We start from the raw sequence: 25,764 nt of genomic DNA, 5'->3' as shown, positions 1-25,764 counted from the left end.
AATGTATATACACATAGGTCACAACCAAATGCACAATCTTTCTAAAAGCTCTTTTCAAACTGAAAACATCAATAAAAGCTGCTTTTTTTGTTTGTTTTTGTTTTTAAACTCACAGCTATGTACAATTTTACAAAGTTTCTTTAAATATAGTTCATGCTGGCAAGTCATCTCTTTGCACAGAACTATACGTATTTTACTGCATAGTCAGTCCTCCTCTTTTTTCTTTTTTTTTTTTTTTGTTGTTTTTGTTTTTAATAATAAAATTCTATTTCCCCAATCTGGATTACAGGTTCGTATGCTGGGTAAAAGCCCATGGTGATGTCTTTGTTTTAGCAAGGGCCATTCATGGTATGGCACATAAAGATTTTTTTTTATTATTTTATTACAAATAAAATAAAATAAATCAAAACACCTGTACAGTCACTGGCTCTGCACTCCAGAAGACTCTGCTTTGCTTGTTACACTCAGAACACCATTTTAAGTGACTTCTTCTGGCCTCAACTTTCAATCAAATTAGCTGAGATCTTAAAGCAGTATCATAACAACAATGTACACTTTTCACATTTCACAGGGTTTGTAGTTGATCTTTAACATCAGTGAGTTTCTGTGGGAAGGATCAGTAAGAAAATAATGACTGTCCTTCTCTTTAACTTGTTTTTACTTTAGATTTTGACAAGGTGTTCAAAGGATGGTATTATAACTTTTTCCTCTTCTTTGTTTTTTCTTTCTTCCAAGTGGCTTGTAAGGGTAGAGGGGGAAGGGCTGAGCTATACCCTAGTGGTTGAATGTCCATGGGGCAAATTTGTACTGTTTTGTCCTCCACTAAAGGTGTTGAAAGTATGCAAAGGCTGCATTCCTGTTAATGTGTTTGGAATCATGGTTATGGTGTTGGGTGTCATTAACGGGATGTCATCTGGGGACCTTCTCAAAGTAAGCGTGTAGTCAGGTGGACAGGTTAGTCTCAGTGTGTCATGGGCCTGCAGCGATTCACATTCATGGTCATGCTCTAGCTGTTTCATTTGCAACGACATAATCTCTTCATTTTGTATGTGTGCTATATCATTGGTTGTGTTCCTCTGGGGGCTAGGGCGCCTGTGAGTCTCATGACGTCTCTTGTCCTTCTTGTAATATAGTGCAGCAAAAGCTAAAATATTGAGGAACAGCAAGGATGCCCCCACAGCAATGGTGACACTCAGCTCTGTGGAGTAATCTCGCTTGTTTTCTATGAGAACTGTCGTATCCTCTGGAGCTGTTTTATGGGTGTCTTTTGAATGCTTAGGATTGTTGGCAGGTGTCATTGCTGGGCGTTTGGTGGCTGGCCACAATTTACCAGGAGAACGTCGGGTCACATAAGGAAATGATGTCATGTCAGGAGGGGGGACTTTAGTTGTTGTGGAAACATACTGAAATATTTCATTCAGGTTGTGAAGGTGTGGTACGAGCTCCAACCAGAATGCAACTTTTGTTGCTCGGTAGTGGTCACGAACTCGGGGTTTCAGACCAATATGCAGGTAAAGCTGATCTTTAGGATTGTATTTGGACCAGGCCACTTCTTCAAAGCGGTTGGGTTTTGTGTGGATGAACTTTGTGTCCTGTGGAACAGGCTGGTTTGGATCTCTACAGGAATAAAAACAGGCAATATTATACTCTTTAAAAAAACTAAGCCAAAAGCAAAAACCCCCAAACCCTCCATCTTTCAGTTACTGTTTTATCTGATAATTAACGCAACCTAAAACCAAAATCTAAAAACCCTCACCAACTTAAAAAGATAAGTTCATAAATAAAGAAAAATTGTTTACTGTACAGTGCATATGAGACACTATAATACTTTTTTACACTGAAAAGGAGAAAGGGTTGTGTGTCAGCTCACAAAAGCTCATCTGAAGTTCTATGTTTCAGTATCAATCTCTGAAGATGTCTTAGAGAGGTACTACCTTTATCCATAGCAAAGGTGTGGGTTCAGCTCTTCTCAAGGTTTGATATTAATTTTTCTCACTTAAGGTACCACTACTTCCACTGCTGTAAGTAGTAAATATGGGCATCTAATCCCTATGGCAAAGTTGGAAGTTCATGTGGCTGTAGGAATTTACACTAGCTGCGTATATTAAAAAAAATTCAAACCATGAAGTAGCAGGGCTAATACATAACTGGGAACAATTTCTCCTTGTGTTCCTTTACTGAATTATTAGTCCCCATTTTTGTTCCAATACCTACTTTATGGAAAAACCTTTGAAGAATTTTCATGTCACAATTCTTTCCATTATTTGCATTAGTAGATTACTATTTGAAAGTTCTGTGTGCTCATTGATTCTGAAAGACTATGTTTAACGGGTGTAAGACAGTGAGCCTTAATTCTGTCCCAGTTTGTAGAGATGAGAAATATATTAGCTGAGATCAATAAGTTTTATAGTAGTTAAGAAGCAGTAGAGATAAGAGTAGTACATGACTCAGAGATTATTTCAAAATTGGTAACCCAAATATTTAATTGAAATTATGCTTTTTCCACCTTTTGCTTTTCTTCTAATAGGTTCAGAATAAAGACAAACCAAAGGCACAGAAACATTTAAATGTGGTTAATGTCTATATATCCTTATAATTTTGATAAACTTATGTAAATATTATTTCCTTTTGGCATGTAAAAATACAGAAATTTAAGATTACTAATACTAATTTTAATATTCTGTTGTGCACGACTTTGAATCTTTTGCAGCAAAGAGTATATTATGGGACTTTGCAATATATTATACTGAGTACATGATTCATTTTCTCTGAATTACTTTGAGAACTTTCCATTCTCCTTTCCATTCCCATATGCATTAGTTTATTTTCTGTGAAAATGATTCTAGTATTTTCCTTTTCTTCCAGTATACGCTTATGTATGTCACGGGAATACCAAGACCCACCACTACAGATTTGAAAGCATTTGTTTTTTTCTTTCCATATTTTCAAAAGCTCATGAACATGATTGCCTACTTTAGCATTCCTTTACTGTTCATGAAGAGGTATACCTTGGTTCTTCAACCAGACTGGTAATTTGACTTTAATAATCATATGACTCCTGTATTCATACGTTTACCTGACAGAATTTGTCTTACCTTTTTTTGAGTGAAAGAATGAGGATTTTTTCTATACAATTTTGGTGCTTTGGTTTACTTATACTTGTGGGTTTAGGAGTTCAGGCTTTTTTGGGGGTGTTTTGCTATTTTTTTTTTATGTTACTATATCAAAGATATCTATCTCTTATTATATGTAATAAGTTAGCCAAATTGTGTTAATTCTGAACAAAAAGAAAATTGCAAAGCAATTGCTCATTCTAGTCAAAGCTCAAGGAGTAATATCCACTTCCAAGAAGTACAGCAGCAGCTGTATACTGCTACTTTGAGGGATTATAACATGCATTCAAGAAGGAAATAAAAGTATGTCTTTTGTTCTTAAAGAACAGAATGAAAGAATTGGCAAATCCAGAGGAGAAGATACTGGCCCCATTCAAATATATCTATTACTGTATTACTTGGGCATTCAACACATAAATTCTAAAACAAACTAAAAATCGGCAAGACTATAAAAATGCAAAGCATTTTTTTCTTTACAGAAACTCAAAATCCATCTTATGTTCTCCGCATTTGTTATCCTGGTTCACAGCACAAAAGACTCTGGGAAGGGTCCTACACAAAACATGCAAATTAAACTAGCACATGTGAACTTGATTGTTCACATGTATAACTTGCACTTGATACAGAGTACAGGAAATGAAGAAGCTGAGCACTCGTTTCAGTGAGCCAGGCTGGACATGCACTTTTTTTTTTAATGGCCCCATAAAAATGATAGCAGATGATAACTTTAGCAATTAATCTTTTAAATTAGCATTCCCTTCCCCTACAAACAGCCTACAAAACAAGTAAACATCAACCTCCCTTTGCTTTTCCTCTCTTTCATTCTCTACCACCATTTCTCCTTTTTAACGACAACTGTCAGGAACAGCCAATTATGCTGCCACCTCCTCCAAACATGAGAGAGAAAACTACATTACATGAGCATAGTCTTGTATTTCAAGATTTGTTCACATGCCTGTGTGTGGGCAAGAAGCTGTCCGTTGAACAGAAAAAAAATCAGCAAGCCCCACAGCAAGTAATTTTTTTTCTGAGGGTTTTTGTTCTGAGGGTATCAGAACTCTACCATTGGCATGAGTTCTAGGGTTGATCACTTAATAACTGAATAAATGGTCTGAATATTCTCTCTGAAACTGGAGGATATGTATAGAAATGATTTTTTCTTCTTACAGGAAAACTAGCAACTGTAATAACTAAGTCCAGTGTTAAATAAAGGATCTAATGACCCATGGATGAGTTTTACAGAGTAATGATAATTCACCAGAAATATTCAGAGGATATAAATAAGAGGAACTTTTACTTTCCTTGGCCTTCCTCCTATGTACGCTGGACATAATTCATAAAATCATCACGTTACAACTTATCACAGGTTAAATCTTTTCTTTAGGTAGCTGGGCAGTTTATCCTATTATGAAGACCTTTCCAGTATTATAGATAGGCATAAATTATAGATGTACATACAGTCATTTCTCCTACTGAATCAACTGTTTGGCAAAACTTTTGATCTGTTACTTTAACATAAAATTTGCTTTTTTTAGCCTGTCACATCACCTTAGTGTTTGTGGATATATCTGATGCTCAAGTGTGCAACTGCAGAAAAAAAAAAAAAGGCTGCTAAGAAACCTCCCTTTCAAAACCTGTTGCAAACATGCTAATCCAGTAATGAATCTGACAGGAATTGGATAACTTACTTGTTAGCAGGGGCCTTTTTTTTTCCTTCATCCTATTGCTAGAATAAAACTGATGATTATTGTTGCTCATTTTGCTCTCAGATTATATATTTTTAGCACATTTCGAGTTCAGTTTAAAGAGTTGCTTCATCAAAAAAAATGCCCCATCATGCAATGCTTGAACTTGTCATCCATGTGACAGAAGACCAGGACAAGAAGTCTTTCTTGTATTATCTAGGGTATTTTTTTATTAATGTGTACAATCATCTGACTTCACTTACCACTTTTTTCCCTGCTTTCAGTCTGCACTGATTTTGCTCAATTTAACATGTTGCTATTTATTGATGTTTAATTCATAACTCAACTACAAATATTACATATTCAAAGCTTTAACAGCTATAAATGCAGTATATTCAAAGGATTGACTTTTTCTCACAAGATATAAAGTAAATGTGTCTGCAATGGATGCTGACAGAAGAGCAAAACACATTCCTGCTCACAAGGTGAATTAGTAACTGACCTGAAGGGCAAATGAGGGAACTGAGTATTTCATATCTGGTGATACTGGCACAGGAAGAATGACGGGGAATCTGAAGTTCACGCTTATCCTGAATTCCATATAACTTGTTAAAATACCACTTTAACTACTTCTGCGACAGTGTTAACTATCACACAGAACAATGGAACTATTACATTAAAGCACTTTAAGTGTTTTATTCTCTTTGTCATTTTCTAACTCATTGGAGAGCAAAATATCATAACAGTTACGTAATGAGTCTGTCTCCAAGACACTGAAAGACCCCTTTGACCATTTACTTTCTTTCAGCAGTCCTCTTTTCTCCATATGTGGGGAGAGGGGAGAAGAAAAAGAAGAGAGAGAAAAAAAAAAAAAAAGAAAAGAAAAACTCTGTGGCATTTCTTCTTGCTTCTACTGATTTTTCATATTGTCATAATATTTATAATGGTACAGCCATTTCTGCCTGCAGCACTGGTACACAGGCGTATTTTCCCCTACCTCCTTTCCTCACTTATCACCAGGTCCCACCATTTCCATGCTCCCAGTCAGCTATTATAACTACTAACGAAAGTAAACCATAACAGTAGTTTTTTTGGCTAACACAGATTGGCCATTGGAGACAGTTATTTCTTCAGACAAAACAGTAAAAAAGAGATACAACAGCCTCATAAAGGGCTTCACAGAAAATTGACTTGAAAATACACTTTAATCATTGTGAGTTTAATTGTGCCTTCCATTGGAAAGCCAAACTGAATATAAACCAGACATCCTTTATAGCTCGGATAGGTTTCTGCTTCAGAATCAATGGTAGTAAAATAATTCATGAGTATTTATCTGAATTACAAGGAAAACAAAGATATATCCTTTAGGTCTTTAACCTTCCCATCACCAAACAATGTAGACCTGGATGACTGGGAGCAAAAACAAGAGTACTGTAACTCCTTTAAAGATGGTAATTTTTAGAAACCCAACAGATGCCTTTAATGAGAGCATGGCTTCTTATCTTCTCTATGAAATTTCAAATCCTTCTTCAGAAGAGTGTGTCTGGCAATGTATCTGTGAAGGACTGCCACACATCCCTTCATGTTGTTCACTCTCCCCCTGTTGATGTATCTGCGAAGGATCTAACGTAGCCCTAACTAACAGAACATTTGAGCGTATAAAATTAGCCTTACAGCAAGGATAATACTACTGGCAGCAGACTAAAGTTTTAAGTGCACCTGTTAATGAAGCTCCCGCATACAATTTTGCACATAGTGAAATCAAAAGCTGTATTTTCATGTCATTTTTGTATCCCAGATGTAGTTTCTCCCATCTAATCTGTAACAAATTGCTTTCCTATTTCTAAGGCATGTTAGAAACATAGTTTTGAAAAGGCCAAAGCACTGTAAGAAAAAAATAGCAAACATAAAAAGGTAGAAAATGGAGGATTAGCAAAATGCAGCTTCCAGGTATTCATTTCAAGCACAATCCACTTGCCATTAAACACTCTAATTGTCACCTCCTGTTTGCTAGCTTCAGTAACCAACTTTAAAAGTAAAACACAATAAAAGCACTGTGCCTTGTGCTATTTCTTTGACACCGAGTGATTTTACAAGCTTGACCTGCCCTCCAAACCTAGCCTTGGCAGTAGGCCCATTAAACGTTGTGTGTTTTTTAGCAGCAGGTGGCATATCAGTTAAAAGCCCAACACAGTTCATCAGAACGATGCACCACCTGAGCTGTAATTATACAGTAAGTACCTGGATGCAACCTCTGTGGGAGAGTCATCAAGACTGGAAAATTCTCAGAAACATTAAAATGAAATATATAAAACTGCAGTGTTAATGTTCAAGGCTCATCAACAGGAAAAAATGGAGTAAGAAAATCTTTCAGTTAACAGATTTTTCATATGTGTTGCTATGGGTACAAACACAAAGCAAGCCGAGCTCTATCAGAATAAGGATGGGAAACGCTCAGTTCAAGAAGGGGTAGGGAAAATAAACAAAACAAAGCCCCCAACAATGCAGTCTTGAACTATATCAATCTTTTTGAGAGTTGGAGGATCTGAGTGGGCACATGGATTCCAGATTACATTTGGGAGGGTAGAGAAGAGAATGGTTACCCCAATATGTTCCCTGTTCCCTTAGTCTTGAAATGCTACAACCTTCCTTTTGCATTGGAGGCATCAGAAGTGCACAGCAAATGTAATTTGAACTATACAGAACAATTAATCATTGTTCATATAAACAAACAAACAAAAATGACAAGTCACCCATTTCATGTTGCTCCTTTCCTTGTGAAAACTGAAAATTTACAGCTCATTTTTTTAATGACACATCTTTCATGCCATGTATAAAGAAACAAGTTTGTAATAGAAGATACACTCCCCATTCCTGTTATCAGCAACAGCAAAGTTTCAGAAATGGCTAATGGCTCTCCCAAAGCACCTGTTGTGCCTTTAAGTACAATATGGCAATAGGTTCGCAACCAGAGAATTGGGTGATGGCATGTACAGCCTGCTGAAATTAACTTTCAAGTAGCAACAGCTGGAAAGTGCTTGCAATTGTGAGTGATGGTGGCAGCTGGGACTGTGAGAAGCTCCTGACTGCCTCAAAATAATTGCTTAAGTATTACTTCTTATTCTACAGGGAATAGTCATAGAGTAATTGTAAGCAACAGACTGTGGTGATCTTGCATCTTCATAATAATTCCAGTTATACATATTTGTAAGGATCTGAAGTCCTCTATGTTTATGTGTCACTGCATCTATAAAAAAAAAGACAGACTGTTGGGAGAATCATCTTTCTGAGTGTATGGTACAGCCAGCATGTGGCATTCTCTGTCCATAAACCTCGCTTTCATCCTGAAGTTTGCCCTGATGACTTCCTGTTGCCAAATGCATTTAAATATTCCACAGTTCATTCATTATTGTTGCAGTACTGTGGGATTTCTCCATGCAAAAGTACCTGTTTGTCTAAAGTGCAACAAAAGCTTTATTTTTTGCCTTTTAAATTGACCTGAAGCATTTGATTGTCTTTTACTGAATTAATGTCTGAGATTTTTGTTAAGACTGCAAAATCTCTATCCCTTGAACGTCATTTGGATTCATTAAAGGCTGCAAAACTTGCTAAAACCTCTGACTGTTTCACGCTAGGCATCTCTGATTTTCTCTTATATAGCTGCACACCATTCACTGCAGTGCAGTAAAGCTGCAGTTTCCAGAGCCCAATCCTGCCATTCAACATTCATTGGGAAGATTTACAGCCTCTTTGTGCCACAAGTATCTTTGTTTTAATTCAGTAGCCAAGATTCAAGGTTAAAAAAAGAGGCCTTGCTGCTCTAGTAAAACACTCCAATACTCTTTAAAGGAATGTGACAGGAAGAGTACAGAAATTATTAAAAGCACTTGCAGATTAAGCTGCCTTGAGAGTTCTTTCCTTGATATTTACAACACTATTGTAGCAAAACATTGATGTCTTATTTTGTTTCATAACCACAATTAATTTAAAATTTTTAACCTTCTCAAAGCAAAATTTGTATCTGAGTCTTTATTCCAGTCAAGTACTTATTATTGCCATTACAGCCCTCAGAGGGAAAATTCTTTCCAGTGTCTGCCTTTGTGTTCCAATTCCTCCCTGAGTCCCCATCCCTGTGAAGGTCGCTAAAAACACCTTCCTTTCTTTTGTAGCTGATAAGTGCTATCTGCCTGACAGTTCCTTCTTCAAGTAGCAGACATGTTGCCTTTGATTTTTCAGTATCTTAGTGAACCCTCTTCTTTCTGAGACATGCTTTGTCTTAATAATTGCCCTATTTTTTGAATAAAAAATACAGTGCATTATTATTCTCACTGAGCTACTGAAAGAAAATAGTTTGAGGGAACACACTAATTAAAAATCTATTAAATATGAATAAGCCCCAGTTACCTTCTGACTTACGCAAGTACTGCTATAAAACTACTGCAAGATTGGGGTTTGAAGCCACCGCACTGGGATGCTGACTATTTTAGAGCCATGCTATCAACAAAAAGGAATGCTGGGGGTCAAACTTACCCAGTTTTGGCGAAGTTTGTCCAGTAAGTCATAACCACTGCACTTAGCATTACATCATTCTTGGAAAAGTTGCAGTTGAACAGTTCTGTGGGACCAATCATAGGAATCCCAAACACATAAGGGACTTCATCACCATGAGCTGAATCAGCCCAGCTGGGTTTCATTTCACTTTGGCAATGGTGGTAAAACGCATAGAAATATGTTGGAGATCCATACTGCGCATGCAGGTCAGCAGTAGCAACAGCTGGAGCAACCCACTGGTGGTCTGTAAAAAGAGCAACCAGGGTCTTCCGTCTTGTTTCAGGGTTTTCTTTGTCTGCCCAGTCAGTGTACATGAATTTAATGGTCTCTCGCAGTGTATCTTTCCCCTCTGGATAACCATATAGATTGTCCACAAAATTGGAGACAGAAAAGTCAAAGTCATTGGGGGAAACACCATCTTCATTGTCTACAATGCCATCCACAAATTTTAGACCTTCCCCTTGGTTCACGCCCAACATGATATCATAGTTAAGGAATTCCCCTTGCTCCATGAGAATCTGAGGGTCATCTGGAATCACGTCTCCATCTATCACAGGCCCAAAGGCAATGTGGTATGTGGCTGGAGTGATGGTTTGTTGAATGAGTTCTTTGTAATTCTTATTCCGAAGACATTCAACCAAATCAGTGGTATCCAGCATGTCGCAGCCCACTTTATCTGCCAATATCCGAGTGTACTTGGCAGGCTGATAGTTCACTGCCCAGCTGGACAAGGCTGTTCCGCTCTGTATGATTGCCTTTTGGAATAAGCCTGTGGGTACAAATTGTTTAAATACAAATCCAATTTTTTTTATATATATATATATATAATTAAAAACAGCTTTCACTAAGCAAAGAAAGTTTTAAAAACAGCTTTCACTAAGCAAAGAAAGTTTTGTTTGAACAATCACTAAAGGATGCATATACCTAAATTTCAATTAAATTTCCATATATTCTACTCACTGCTACTTTTTTATAGTATCTCTAAAAGCCTACTAAGTAAAGTATCTCTTGTTCTTGATGCTCACACACATAAAGCATGATGGTTTCAGGTTACTGTTTCAAGAACAAAATCATGCTTGTTCTGCAGTTTTCTTGCATCTTTAATGGAAGTCCCCTGGCTTTAGCACAGTGGTAGTCCTGTAAAAAATTCTTTAAAGGAGTGGCAGCTACAAGCAATCATATCCTCTTTGCCATGTAAATGACTCTCATAAATGCTCTCTTCAGTAGTTTAAAGGTCAAATGAAAATTACACACTCTCATTTCCTTCACAGAAGCCACATATCACATAATTTGAAAAAAAAAATCTGCTCTGCTACAGTCAATTTAATAGGCTTAAGTATTCTACTCTGACATAATTTTTTCTTTACCATTTCAGTTTGTGTGTGTGTGTCAGCATTGCCTATATGTTGAATTAAAATATTTTTACATTTTTTTTGGAAGTGTGAAGGATGAGATTCAATAGTTCTGTGGGTTTTTTTTCTATGTACTAATATAAGGAGAGACAAAAGACTGAGTCTGAAGAGCTTCTTTGTGTCAGAGCACAGAAAAGCTTACTGATGAACTTGCTTCATCTGTTTTTTCATGGTAAGATCACTAATATGGCCTATTTTATACTTAAATTGAAATGCCTGGGCCTCTTCTGCACATGGTTTATACTGTCAAGCTTTGTATTTTTTTTGGGGGTGGGGGGAAAGGAGTGGGCAAGTAGAACTGTATGGGATCACACAGTCCTTGTGGAAAGTTAAATACATTTTTAATAAGGTTATGCTATTATTAAGAAAAGCATGTAAATACATGTTGGAAATGCAGACAAGAGTGTGTAAAAAATGAAAAAGGTCACTTCCCTTTTCCATTTTAATTAAGGCAAATTCTTTGATAGAAGAGCCACTGGAGTCTGCTGATAAAGATAAAAAAAGAATACTGCCCATGGCATTTACTGCATGAAATTTCTGCTACAATAACACCTAATTTTTCATATAATAATATTTATGTTGACTAATAGAAATCCAGAATATTAGTTAGCAGGTATTCCACAAAAAATACAGACCTCATATGATTCTAATTCAGCCTACCTGTTATGGCCATTTTTGTTATACTGTAATGCAAAGGAAAAAATAAAGGAAAAAAGTACTTTGCTCAAAGGATTGTTACCTTCTGAATAGTGAGAGAGTGTCAGGAGACTAACACAGGAAGCTCCTGCCCCAGATCCAAAAATAGTAACTCTTTTCGGGTCTCCTCCGAAAGATCCAATATTTTCTTCGATCCAACGTAAAGCTTGGATTTGGTCAAGCAATCCATAATTGCCTTTTGCAGCTTGGTCCCCAGTACTTAAAAACCCTATAAGGCAAAAAAAAAAAAAAAAAAAAAAAAAAAATTTTAGCTCACCAGATACAGTCAGGTACAGGGTATCCGCATATTCACAACACATCTTCCTATCTTTTCATTTTGTGGGCTTTTTCTTTTCTTCTTTTTTTTAAAGGTCACAGTCTTTAGTTAAATGTCTCCTGTGAAGGAAAGAAGGCAATGGAACTCATTCTGCATGTTGTTTGTCTTCAGTTTTTTTTTCCTTACTGCAGAGGCCACATTTGGGAAAAATAATTATTTCCTGTTGGAAATAATTCTGTATTAATACAACAGGACAAACCGAAGATTTTATACATTTGATAACTGTATGTTATCTTTCTGCAAAGAAGTGTTATCTCCAGTTTTTATTGAGAACAAGGCTCCATAACACATTAATTTATATGCTTCTTACTATGGACCAAAATGGTTCTGAACTACATAGCTCTTTAAATTATTATACTTGTGAAATGGATACACACACTCACAAATAGAAAAAGAAGCATAAAGAAAATTGTAAATGGAACAGGAAAAAGCCTAGGAGAAAATATACTCCAATTTCACAGAGGATATTTATTAGGAAGATAGTAGGTATATCCTTGGCAATTCAGCCTTTAGTAGGGAGATTTTATCTGAACAAATCAGATTTTCTCTCTTTCCTTGGAAATTGCAGGGAGAGCTGCGCTGCTGATTTTTGTTCCTGTAATGTGGTTATCAGGTTTTAGAAACAAAGCATGACACATTTACTGCTTGTCTTTCAACTGAGAACAAAATGACCAAAAAGGTAGGACTAGGATTCATTTTGTTTTTCTGAAACCAGGTAAGGTGAAACACTGCAGTTATCCACACTGCCTATCGTTCACAGTTAAGATCTTGAACTATGTCTAAATTAACACATTAAGCCAGCGACTCACTTTTTAACTCCTATAGACCTTATCCTGTCAGACAACTAGAAGTCAGAAGTCTATTAGGATTTACCTTAAAACGTACAAAGTTTTCAGATGGACATTAGTGATTTAGGCACTGCTGATAGCTGCTTACCAAGACAAAAATTGGCTGGTGTTTCCAAGCTAATTATCATTTCAGACAAATTTGCCAGAAGAGGGCCCCAGGACTCTCAAGATCTGTAGTCCTGGAGCAGCTAGAGATGAGAGTCTGCAATCTTGAGCCACCTTAGCCTGCTGTGATGAAACCTTCATACGTTTAGGAAAGACTACAGTGGAAGCCTGAGGTCCTTAGAGAAAAAAAAAATGCCTTGCAGTACATTTCACCTGCTTTGGCAGAGGCAATAGATCTCTTTGCACTGGCTGCAGTTATTTTTTCAGTGATAGGAAGAATGAAAATTCACTAGGTGGAAGGGATTCACAATACAGAGGAAGTGGAAGAAGAGGAAAGGTATAGGAAAAGAAGAAGAAATTAGATGTCTCACATTTTCACCTGTCAGACTTTTACCATAATGTTTTCTGTAGTGAAATTCCTACAATAAGATACAAAATGCAGCCACAAAGTTTAAAAGCAAGATCATATAAGCACTAAGTTCTAAATATGGAATGCTTTATGGCCTGCATTATGGTGGCATAAATTTCCACATGCAAGGTCAAGGAATGATCAAATGTAATGCATTATCTTGCACCCAAAAGAACTTTTTCATATTTAATTAGTACTTATTTATCAGTATTTAATGTCAGCAAGTATATCTGATGAGTCCTTGTATTTTTTACAAAATGGCTGCTACAACTGCAGTAATAAGAATCATATCCTTATTGTTAAATAGCATTTAATATGGATTTCTTATTAAAAAAGTCTCTAATGATGGCAAGCACACTAGTTAGAATAGCAGCAACATCTTTTCTATTCTATTGGAGAAAAACACAAACAAACTATTAACCCATAACTGCCTTTTTTTTTTTTTTGACAAATGTATTTTTCTCTTTTTCAAATGCCTTTATTATCTTTTTAGGACTGTCAATGAAGAATTTCACTTGCTGGATTTGTTGCTGCGTCTCACTGCAGTATGCCATAATATTCTATAATTAAGCCTTTATTCAATCAGAACTATGACCTCCCTGGGAGAAAGTGACTGTTGTAACCTTTAAAGCAGCATGGTAATCAGTATTCAAAGCCTAAACACAATTTAGCTCTTCTAGCAGCATCAGGCTAAAGCTGGTTGATCTCTGTGATTTTGAATTCTTTTCAAATGTACTAAAAGGTGACTGAGTAAAACTCTAGTCAATGAATATCTGATATTAGACAAATGAAGATTTTTTTGTTTCCAAGTTCTCTGCTGATTCTCATTAATTGCAAGAACAATTTTTCTTGATTTAAAAAGTAATCATCATAGCAAAGTGTCAGCCCCACATGACGTGAACTGAATTAATAAATCTGTCTCTTTTTGATGAGGATACACTTTCCTTCATGTTCTGAATACCAGATCAAAATATTTGTTCAAAGCAATCTCAAGAATTCCAGGCAAAGAAAAAAAATCTGTCCAGAAATACACAAGACTTAAGACTTAATTTTCTTTTTTTCTTTTTTTTTCTGTGACCACTGTGAATATTTTGAGACAGGATCTTCACGTGTGACTCTTAAAATCCTGAACAAAGAATGCAGTTTTTTTTCTGAGATGGGGATTTACACTCTGTGCCTTTTATGTATACTTTTTTTTAACTGCAATGAATATGTTTACTGTTTTACGATTTGGTGTGATTTGAAGGGCATTCTGTGATCTGAAAATTAGATTAGGGTTTTGATAGAACCTGAAAGTTCTTCTCACTGGCCTAATGCAACAAAGAATGGCAATATCAGAATATGGAAAACAAAGAGATCTGCTTTGTTTTGTTTTTCCACATAATGATACAGAAAGGTGTATTAACAGTAACGTTCAGTTCTTGACTTCAGAAGCCTGTCTTCCCTTACACAGTGCAATGGAAGACTGACCACATGGTTCTTCCACTGCAAAATTACTTGGGCGCCAAGAGCTGAAAAAGATGAATGTGAGGGCATCCTACATGTGTTGAGTGAAATACACCAAGTTGTCTTAAGGGACATTTACTCCAAACTTACCATGCCAGAAGGAAAGATGACTACTATCTGGACTGAGTAGTAACCAGGGAATTACAGCTTTGTGAAGCAAAAGCCAGCTTGAAAAGAAGGGCAAAAGTAGCATGACAATTTGTAAAAGTAGAGAGGGGGAGGTGGGAAGAGTGTAGCAGCTGGACATGGTCTGGTGTTGTGAGAAGCGGCCACCGACATTGCAGACTCCCCCCAGCCTGGACAGAGCATCCTCCCATGGAGTGCCTGCACCCAGCCAGGGGCTGTCCATGTGGGCTGACACTCAGGGACTCTCTTCAGGTGTGTGCAGTATTGTGGGGTGTTTTTTAGTCTCTGTCGGTCAGGGAGTGGTAGGAGCTTACCTGATGCTGGAGCAGCCATGCCACAAGAGGGTCTGCTCTTATACCCTTATCAAAACAACTGCCCTTATGCCAGATCTCTAATTGTTTACTCCCAGGACTGTGCAGTTTCTCATGATCTCACCATTGTCCACTCTGAGAGAATTGGCCAGGCGCCCCCAGTGCAGCCAAGTATGACGCTCACAGAACAGCTGCACACCTATGTTTTCCTGTCTTTTTTTGACAGATAGTCACAACTAACATAAATGTATATACTCTACTGAATACGCTATGACAAACATACTTTGTTATGCCTCTCAGTCATGACAGGCAATCAACTCTCAGTTAGGTTCCCATCCATTACAGTCTGTGGTTAGAACTTCTTACAGTTAGTTATAGAAGGGTGTTTAGAAACTTGTAACTCTTTACTAATCTTTTTTAAGTGTCAAGGATTGTAGTTTATCTTTTATAATGCTGATATTCACCGACTGCTGGTTAGTTACATGTCATTAATAAATGAATAATCTGATTTGATTTAGACCACATGAATTGAGCAGCTTTTCCCTTATGACAGTTTATTCTTGAAAAGTAAACTAATAATGCATTCTTTTAGAAGAGGAGGCACAAAGAATTCTTTATTTCACTTTTTGCTGTGTTACTTGTAATAATCTTGTATCTAGTATTTTCTACATTCTTTCATGTAGAGAAAATAAATGCTTTTTTTAAATTGTTTCTGAAGTAACAGCTCTATGCATATTTCTCTGATTTTATTAAGGGACACAGTCTAAATTCATGCTTTAGTTTTAATCTACTAGATTAGCTACAGTCAAGGTGGAAGAAGACTATACATGGAAATAATGGGGAATTTTCCTTTCTCACAGCCTTTAAAAATGGACTCATAAACTACATGCTCTCACTTGCACTGGTTTAATAATGCAGTGAAGACACAAAACTACATGCAGAACTCTTTTAAATCCCACTTAAACAAGAGGAAATCCCTAGGTCTGTCTTCAATGTTGGTTTTGCCACTACACCACAAAAATCTTACTGAGAGAATAAACAAACACCAAGAAACCAGTGGTGATATATTCCCCTTAATTACTAAAAAGTTATGTGAGAACCCAAAGTGACAAACAGCAGATGCTAATATCTATGAAATCCAGCCAGGTTACTTCTGTCTATATACAGCCTTCCCCTGAGGCCAGAGACCATTCAATCATTAGCATGCCATGCAGACCTATAAGTGTTGAGTCTAGAGTCTCGAACAGAATAGCTGGACTTTGTGTCTACACTGGACACTTTTTATGTACTGTTTTTAATATGGACCAACTCTTGTCCGGTCCCATGGGATAAATGAATGACCACTGGTGGACATAGAGAGTAAAGGTCAGCACATCTTCCAGCTGAAGGTCACCTGGAAGGGTCCAGGCTGTACTTTACAGAATGTCTCAGCAATGTGAAGCAATGTGAATAATGTGCAAGGAGGTGGTAAGAATAATGGGGGTTTCCGTGGAAACTCTTTATCAGAATTAAAAATGCTAGTGTGGACATGCTCAGGATCAAATTATATTCTTCCAACCATGGAATTTCAATTTGCAAAGAGAAGGCTCAGCTGCAGCTGCATCTCAGCTGTGGACATATTCCAGATATGCAAATAACTCAGTAGGCTGCTTAACAACTATAATGCATTAAACTTGTAATAAATATGATATTGAAATATAATCTATCTTAATACTTAGACAAAAGTAATTTCAACTGAAAGCCATGTGATGATTTATGTGCACTGAATAGCTAGTTTGGGGAGAATAGCATGAGTATGTCAAGAAACAACATCAATCATAACTAACATATTCGAGCTCCAGATCAAAGGAGACATGTAAGGATCACAACTTTAGACACCTAAAAAGCCTGTGTCTAATCTATTACCTTTGTACTAACTTGACAGCTACTGTGGAGAGACAAAAAAAATCTAAAAGTAGCTTCAGCTTTTTAGACCTCTAGCTTTGGATTGGTCAAATTCCCATCAAAGTAATTTTATTTCTCTGTAGAAAATAGACAAATGTAGATGACCATCTTAGAACTGACACCTACATTTCAGGCAAATTTAGATGAAGTCGGTCCCTACCTGGAGAACAAATTAATCTCTAGTACTTATAATAAGAAAAATGTTTTAATTTCTGAGACCTAGACCTTAAATAAAAATTAATACCAAAATTAGTAAGACACAGTGAGTAGCCAAGATAGCACAAGAAGAAATTAATTGTCAGGAAATCTGTATGAGATCAACAAGATAGTGCATTTTGATCTTTCTCCTCCTTTTTAAGCCACTGCTATAGTCTGGCTTCACATTTCTTTTGACTTTATGCCTCTTCACAACAGCTGCTCAGACCTGCTGCAATTTGTTTGTCAGGCAAAGTTATCACAAATAAGATTGATTTGTACATCTGATCAGAAATATGACATAAGTGATATAAAAGTAAGATACAAGAGACTGTGCTTCAAAGCATAATCATGTCTTTTTTGTCCTCCTTTAGTGAAGTGCCAGGGTAGGGCCATGTTTAAGAAAAGAGCGAATTATAAGCATACAACAGAATCTTTATATTTTCTATTAGCTTTTGCCTGTATATATCACATTTACCACTGTAAAAGTGTATCTATCTGTTGAACTCAAATGCTAATGTATACAAATATGAAGTGAAATCCATTGGGGATTACAGAGTACATAGAGACTACAGTTAGTTCAGGAAGTCCCTGAGACACTATATTTGGAGCATAGAGGAATATTAGAAGGAATTATGCTTACCCTTCATTAACTGTCCCCAAACTACCTCAACTGTCTTTGGTGACAGGAAGCATGGCTAGATAATATTTTATTTGGAATCAATGTAACTATATATTTCTTTTTGTTTCAACTGTGTGTAGCTTTAACAGTACCATTTAAACTTTACTGAAAAGATGGTGGAATGCAAGATGGAGTGATTATGTTCTTGGCACACAGTTAGTAGAAAGAAAAACATTGCTGAATTTTTCCTGCAGCACTAACGGCTCATACAAAGCTGAGTAAGCACCACTGCTGCACAGACTCACTCTGTGCAGAATCTGAGACAGCTATCTAGTAAGACAAATGTGAGTAGTGGCCTGGCCATGTATGGATCCGTGCAGAAATAGTTACACAGAGAGTTCTTCATCCTGAAAACAAAATAAAAATGTTTTTCCTTCAGCTACAAAATGGTTTGCTGTGTGCAGATGTTACTGTCAAGGCAAATTTTGTAATGTTCAGCAACTCAAGCAGTAGTATGGCCTGCTAAAGTAACAGTCACCAAAATAAATTTCTGCCTGCTATGGCTAATTACCCTAAGCAGCTCCAGGCAACCTAGACATATTATATATAACATGTATAATATATATAGCTATATATTAACATAATATAGATTATGTTAAAATATAAAGGATAGTGATGCATTTAATCCAATTTTCTAATTCAGGCTTATGTAACAATAAAGTCTGATTCTGCCTTGATGAATTTTGTTGTGAGGACAAAACCCAAATCTGCTTGTTTAGTAAGAACGTCTCATTACCACATGCAGTACAAAAGAATAGGTCAGAGACAGGGTGAAGAGAGAATATGATGAGGTTTTTTTGTCTATATTGCTCAGGTACTCGAATCTAAAGTGTGTTCTTTACAATTCAGGCAAATACATAGTCTTAAATACACAAAAGCTTTTTGAAAGAGCCCTGGGTAACATATGTTATAAGAACAGTTGGGAGGGGAGAGGGAAATAACAGATAATAGAATGCATTTTAACAAGATTTAAAACCTATTTTTATACACATTTCTAAGCAGTGAAAAGTTTCTTACCATGAATTTATCAGAGCACTACAGAGGTCAACAAGTTTTCTTCATTTAAGTCATTATGATATTTCTACAATGAAATACTTCTAATGAATCCAATTAAAAATTGTACATGACACTTTAACTGCTTTTAAATTTGCTTGGTTCATTGTAAAATGCTCTGAAACCACTGTGCAATGAAGTTAGGCCAGTGGATGTCATCTAAAGCACTAGAGATTGAACATATGAGTAGCACATAACTATGTGAAATGTCATTAAAGAAGCTTTTGCCAAATGTTCTGAATAAAGATTAACAAAAAAAAAGTAAATAAAGATGACAGCAACAAATTCTGCAGAACACATTAACTGATTTATTTTCTTCTTACTTACTATTTATCCAAATATTCGCAAGTAAAACCTGCTATTACACAAAATACAACCAATAAAACAGCAGGTCCAATAAAAAGATTGTTGCTGAATGCATTATAAACAGCCTGATTAAAATATAAAAACCCCAAGCTAAAATAAATCAATTGTTCGACGAACGTCACTGCCAGGAAAAAAAGAAAAAGTTAAAAAAATGTGTTTCAGAAGACACTGACAAATACCTGGTGTATTCATTCAGCCTACGCTTTCTCTAACCACTGATCCAGAGGGTCAAATCCAAAGGTATTTAACAAGAGAAATGCATCATGATTACAGTAAAACAATTGAATGAGTCACTGCTTTTCTGTGATGTGTTGACCCTGGCCAGCAGCCAAGCACCCACAAAGCTGCAATGCAGTCACCCTCTGCCCCTAGAAATAAGAAGAAATAAGAAGAAATAAAATGAAAAGAACAAAAGCAGCAAAACTTGTGGGTTGAGATAAAAACAATGTAATAGGTGAAAGAAAGAAAACAAAACCAAAACCAAACAACAACAAGAAACCTAAACCCAAACCAAACTGAAACAACAACAAAGCAAACAAACAAACAAACAAAAAAAACCATGAAGGAAAGGAAATCCTCCCACAGGCAGACTGATGCCTAGCCAGTCCCTGAACAACAGCTACTTGGAAGCCAAACCCACCCCACTTCTTCCTCTAATGTTATGTCCCCTGAGTGTGATGTTATATGGCATAGGATACCCCTTTGGTTAATTTGAGTCAACTGTCCTGACTGTTGCTTACCCTCCCAGCCTCTTGACCGCCTCCAGCTCACCAGCTCTGGAACACACTGAGAAAAATAAAATAGAAAAAAAGGCTCTGTGCTATCACTGCTCAGCAACAGCCAGTATATGGGTGTGTTATCAACACTTTTAGCCATAAAACAAAAACATTGCGCTATGTGGAGTGAGACCCAGTACGCAATTCCACAGCTGTGGCACAATTTCCACTTCTAAAAAATCTGGTGAATTTATAAGTGCCTATTTAATCAAGGAGAGTTGTGCTATATATCTATTAAAGCTGGAAATAGGGGGGTTTATTATTAAGTATAGATGAAACCTTGTCCTGGGTTCAGCTCTAACAGTTATGTTTCTCCTTCTTAGTTGCTGGTGCAGTGCTATGTTTCAGCTTTAGTCTAATTCAGAGAAAACTCCAGGAACAAACTTGCCAACCAAGTTTTCAAGCTGACCAGCAGGTATTCTTTATTGTAGTGCCAGGAGAAACGGGGCATAGTTCCTCCTAAAATGTGTCTCTATATTGCTATACAAGCCGTCCTTATATAGCACTGGACATACATACATATTCATGAAGCTACATGTGGATTACATCATTTTCCAGAGAGTTCCCCGCATGCATACAGAATTGTGGTGGTGGTCTCTAAAGGTCGTTTACTTTTTCCAGCAATCTTCATCACTTCTGGCAGCCTTTGAAGCGTGTACAATAGATGCTCATTTCCAGCTTAATCGGTTTGTTAACACCACAGACATAACAATCATCCTGTCCTTCTACTTATCAGTTAGTTTAACCATAGCCCATCCTGGACACCTGCCATTCCCAGATACTCCTTATCCTTATGTCCTGTTCTTCTTGCCTGTTTCTCTTACAGTCATTTTGTACTAAGGTCATAAGGGCCTAAAACCACCTCAGCTACAATGGTTTATCTTGTACAAGGATTCTCAGTATGTTCTCCAGCTGTACTCTATATTTTTCCTGTGAATCAAGCACCTCAGTAATTTTCCATTGCTCCTGTTACAAAGCCATCAAATTTAACATTTCTTAAAACTGATTCTAAAGGTTTATATATTTCATTTTGTGATTTTGTGCCACCCTTGTCTCGTAACACACCAATGTTTTAGTTGTTGCTACGCAGTGAGTACCCTGACCAAGGACTTTTCAGTCTCTCATGCTCTGCCAGTGAGGAGGGGCACAGGAAGCCGGGAGGAAGCAAAGGCAGGACACCTGACCCAAACTAGCCAAAGGGGTATTCCATACCACAGAACATCATGCCCAGTAGATAAATTGGGGGGAGTCACTCAGAAGGCCCAGATCACTGCTTGGGTTGGACTGGGTATCAGTTGGGAGCACGACATCAAATCTACATGAAATTAAGACTAAACTAATATATTTCAATTTTTTTCAATTAAATAATCAATATTATTATGGAAGACCTGACATCTTTAGCTAGTCATCCGCATTAGAGAAAACCTAATAGGACACAGAAAAAAAGTTACGCATTTTAAAGACTATTAAAGACATTATATTTGCACCTACAAATGACAGGTTAAACCGTGCAACATAAATGGCAACCAGCTGCAAAAACAGCAAGGGGATTTTTATCTTTAACTATCAGCAGCAAAAGATTGGTGTCTTCCAATAAAAGGGTTTAGACATCATTTTTTGATAGGCAAAAAAACCCAAAAGTGACCAAGCAGACACTATTATTGCACTAATATACTGGTGTCAAAAAAGCAAGTGCTAACAAGTCACTGTGAAAATTAAAAATAAGGGCTCACAGCATTAAGAACTTCATTGAGTTACTTTATGTTTAGTATTTAAAACAAAATTAACCAACAGTTTGTTGCTTTTATATAATGCTACTTTTAAGAGAAATAAAATTGAACTTCAAAGAAATTCACTGAAACACACATTTCTCTACTGGTCAATAAGCTGTCAGCGTAATGGTACCATTACCTCTGAAAAAAGGCAGGCAGGTTTAGTATTCAACGAAATTAAGTCACCCCAAGTGGCTCTGCAATGAATCCTGTTGGCAGTTTACAAAGTAGTCACCAGCACTGACATGTATCTTATGACTTCCAGTTTTATTTTCTTATGATGGCATAAACTACTTCTTCTTCAGGAAGAATACTGCTCTTCGCTGTCTTATGTAAGAACTGCATTGCAACTGGTAGCACCTATAGTAATCACTTTGTCTTGAGTGAATGAAATTATTAGAAAATGAGGTTTTGGAAGGAATTAGCATTTTGTACACATTTGATAAGGGCCACTAACATGCCAATCAGTGTGCATTGTTCTAATTGCCTACAGTTGTTTTCACTCAACTTGTTTGACCTGAATTAGATACATGCTCACTACTGCAAATGGAAAGACACTTGGAAATAAATGTTTCTGTAAATAAACAAACAACTAAATAAATAAAATAGCACTGCTGTTATCTAACAAATATAGCAGAGCAACCTTGATTCTGTGAATTCAGTGAAGTGAAGGCAAATTCATAGTGATGCAACAGGGGCACAACAGGTAAAATCCAATTCACAGACCTTCTTGCAGGAAGATGAGAAAAGTTTAATAATTCAATGATGGCAAAGACATGTAAGCAGGATAATCCTCTCTGCACTGGCCCTATAGCAGGAAAAGAATAATGCAAAACAAAAAAAAGCATGGCAAGGGTCACTCCAGTTTGGGATTGGTTATGGCCTCTTGCATCTGTGTCTGGCAGAAACTGGGACTTCCAGTGAGCCACCCTTTGATAAGAGAGTGGCTCAGTCTTTGATAGGACAGTGGCTCCACAATAAACAGGAAAACAAAGGTCAGTTATGATCTTGTCCCCAAGCCACAATGCATGACCCTTAAAGGAAGCTGTATATTTGTGCTTCTGTTCACATTTTTCTTGTGTGTTTCATTTTGAGCTTAAGACTGCATCCACAGTTGGAAGAATGAATGCAGCAAAATATCAGAAAGCAGAGAAGTAGCACATATTGGACAACTAATACAACACATAAGATAGATCACCTAAAAAGGGGGATGAAGAAAAATAAAAGGAAGATATAAATTTGATCAAATGCACTACATGAAGAGGTAAGAACTTTTAAATGCAAAATGTAGCAAAATGCAAGGGAGTTCATCATTTAACAAAAAATATTTTCCTACTAGATGGCCTAACATCGTGAATCTATATAAAAAGCTATGTGATTTCAAATGGCGGACTTCTTATGAGGACTGACCATTTGTAAGAGAGTGATGTTTAACAGGTGATCACTGGCAATGGTCTCAATCATCTTCTGTTCCATAGACAGCTGTCTTATCCTTTTAGGCACCATTCTCAGTTGCAAGAAGTAGCCATAATAACTTAACCTCATGGGGTTGTGTTGCTTCCTGTTCTCAGGTATAATCTCCATTCCCCTGAATCAGCAGTGTATAACATTTACACAGCTTAGAAAAAAAACTGAACACAAACTGTGCTTTATTATTTTTTTTTATCTAGAAAAATTAAACCAGAAAAATGTATCATACATCTGGAATACAGAATAATAGCTGAGGAATTCAAAACCTATTTAAATTAAAGCTGCTGCTTCTTCCTGTCTTTTTCTGGAAGAAGAACATGCTTACAAGCACAGAACTGAAATACAACTGTACCTGGTCTAATGCACCAGCTATTATTCACTCAGTAGCACCTGAAATCCGGAAGCTACTGCATCAGTGCCAGTTAATTTATGATGAAAAAAACATCCAAGTTGAACCTTCTTTCAGAAAAGAGGTTTTGCGTTGGTAATATATGGCTGGCTTGAAGCCTGGACACTCATCAGTGCCCTGTGCAGGAGCCATCCATTGGTTATAGATTGATTCAGAGAAGAGAATTCAGAACAGCCCTGCGGAGGACTTGGGGGTGCTGGTTGATGAGAAAATGAACATGAGCCGGCAGTGTGCACTTGCAGCCCAGAAAGCCAACCGTATCCTGGGCTGCATCAAAAGGAGTGTGACCAGCAGGTCGAAAGAAGTGATCCTGCCCCTTTATTCTGCTCTCGTGAGACCTCACTTGGAGTATCGTATACAGTTCTGGTGTCCTCAACATAAAAAGGACATGCGTCTGTTGGAACAAGTCCAGAGGAGGGCCATGAGAATGATCAGGGGACTGGAGCACCTCCCATATGAAGATCAGCTGAGAAAGTTGGGACTGTTCAGCCTGGAGAAGAGAAGGATGCATGGAGACCTCATAGCAGTCTTCCAGTACCTGAAGGGGGCCTATAGGGATGCTGGGGATGGACTCTTCATTAGGGACTAGTGATAGGACAAGGGGTAATGGGTTAAAATTTAAACAGCGGAAGTTTATATTGAATACAAGGAGGAAATTCTTTCCTGTTAGGGTGGTGAGGCACTGGAATAGTTTGCCTAAGGAGGTTGTGAATGCTCCATCCCTGGCAATGTTCAAGGCCAGGTTGGACGAGGCCTTGGGTGATATGGTTTAGAGCGAGGTGTCCCTGCCCATGGCAGGGGGGTTGGAACTTGATGATCTTGGGGTCCTTTCCAACCCTAACTATTCTATGATTCTAGACATTGCCTTCAAAAACATGCTTTGAACACTGAAGAAAAATGCTTGTTGCTCATAAGCACAGAAAACAAGCACATATGGTACTGAGAGAACAGCTAAATTGACTTCGCACAAATAAAGCAGCACTTGCACTATTTCTCTTTCTTCCATTGTGACTTTAATTTCCAAAAAAAATCTACTCGTATGTGAAACAAAATTCATAAACATTTATTTTGCATCATAAATAATGGTATGCTTAGGCTCACTTAAGAGCTGAACTTTTCATTATGGGGAGTGTGGTGGACTTTTAAACCAGACTGTGAGTATGTATTTTTCAGTTAATAGTGAATTGTTAAAGGTATGTGGTATTATTTTAATCTTAAGAAACGGCTATTATAAGAAGGCAATTACATTCTGATTTCTTTATTAAAAAAACCTGATAATAACCTTGTCTTATTTATTTGTGGTGCATACCATTATGAATTATGGTGTCAATAACCTATAAATTAAGTAGTATGATGTTCTGGAAGCACGTGTCATGCAGTAGGATTTTCTGAGAAATTAGACAAATCAGCTCTGTTGATATTTGACTAAAATTTATAGCCTCTTTAATAACCTGAAAAATGCTTAGCTCTTTTAACAAAGCACTTAGGAAAGGGCCTGGGGAGAAATGAACTTTACCACTTGGTAGTCTGACAGTGACTAATCACTGACAGAACCTTTAATAGCATTTCTGGAAGCCAAAAATAAAGAACATAAAGTTATTAATAAAGTTATTAAAAAGTATTTTAAAACTACATTCTCTGCATATATCTTCTAAAATGATTAACAATTATATTATATAGACCCCTTTAAGAGAGGCAGAGCACAAATGGTTTTCATACAGAGTAAATAATTCATAATTCTTTATCTTGAACCACTAGGGGTTTTTTACTAAATAATCCTGTCTAATCATAGTACTAAATTTCCTGTCCAACATCTAAAATGCTTGCTTGTTCTGGCAGATACTGGCATATGCAAATACCAAAGTTCCTCTGGCATCAGATTTTAACAATGGTTTGAAGAAAAATAAAATATGATGTTCTGTGTTTTGTTCTTTTGTGTTTAATCAAGACTAACTGGTAAACAAGTTTGCAAAGCTTACGAATTTGCTGAATTTAAAA

General features: G+C 36.9%; 1 protein-coding gene across 6 annotated transcripts in view; it reads right to left on the bottom strand.

Annotated features, from left to right (window-relative positions):
* Positions 1-406: 406 nt before the first annotated feature.
* The window catches only part of NLGN4X (neuroligin 4 X-linked), a 168,378-nt gene continuing 143,020 nt past the window's right edge, over positions 407-25,764 (bottom strand). For all 6 annotated transcript variants that reach the window (XM_061366500.1, XM_061366499.1, XM_061366505.1 and 3 more), the window contains 3 exons: positions 11,501-11,686; positions 9,329-10,118; positions 407-1,617 (listed from right to left, as the gene is read on the bottom strand). In XM_061366500.1, coding sequence (XP_061222484.1) covers positions 768-1,617; positions 9,329-10,118; positions 11,501-11,686 — 1,826 coding nt within the window. In that variant the 3' untranslated portion in view covers positions 407-767. The remainder of the gene's footprint in view (positions 1,618-9,328; positions 10,119-11,500; positions 11,687-25,764) is intronic.

The sequence above is a fragment of the Neopsephotus bourkii genome, unplaced genomic scaffold (assembly GCF_033783945.1).
Source record: "Neopsephotus bourkii isolate Nb327-2 ecotype Australia unplaced genomic scaffold, CSIRO-AGI_Nbou_v1 NB_1346, whole genome shotgun sequence".
Classification (NCBI taxonomy): domain Eukaryota; kingdom Metazoa; phylum Chordata; class Aves; order Psittaciformes; family Psittacidae; genus Neopsephotus; species Neopsephotus bourkii.
The sequence above is the reverse complement of the archived record's forward strand: the minus strand, read 5'-3'. Positions and strand labels throughout refer to the sequence as shown.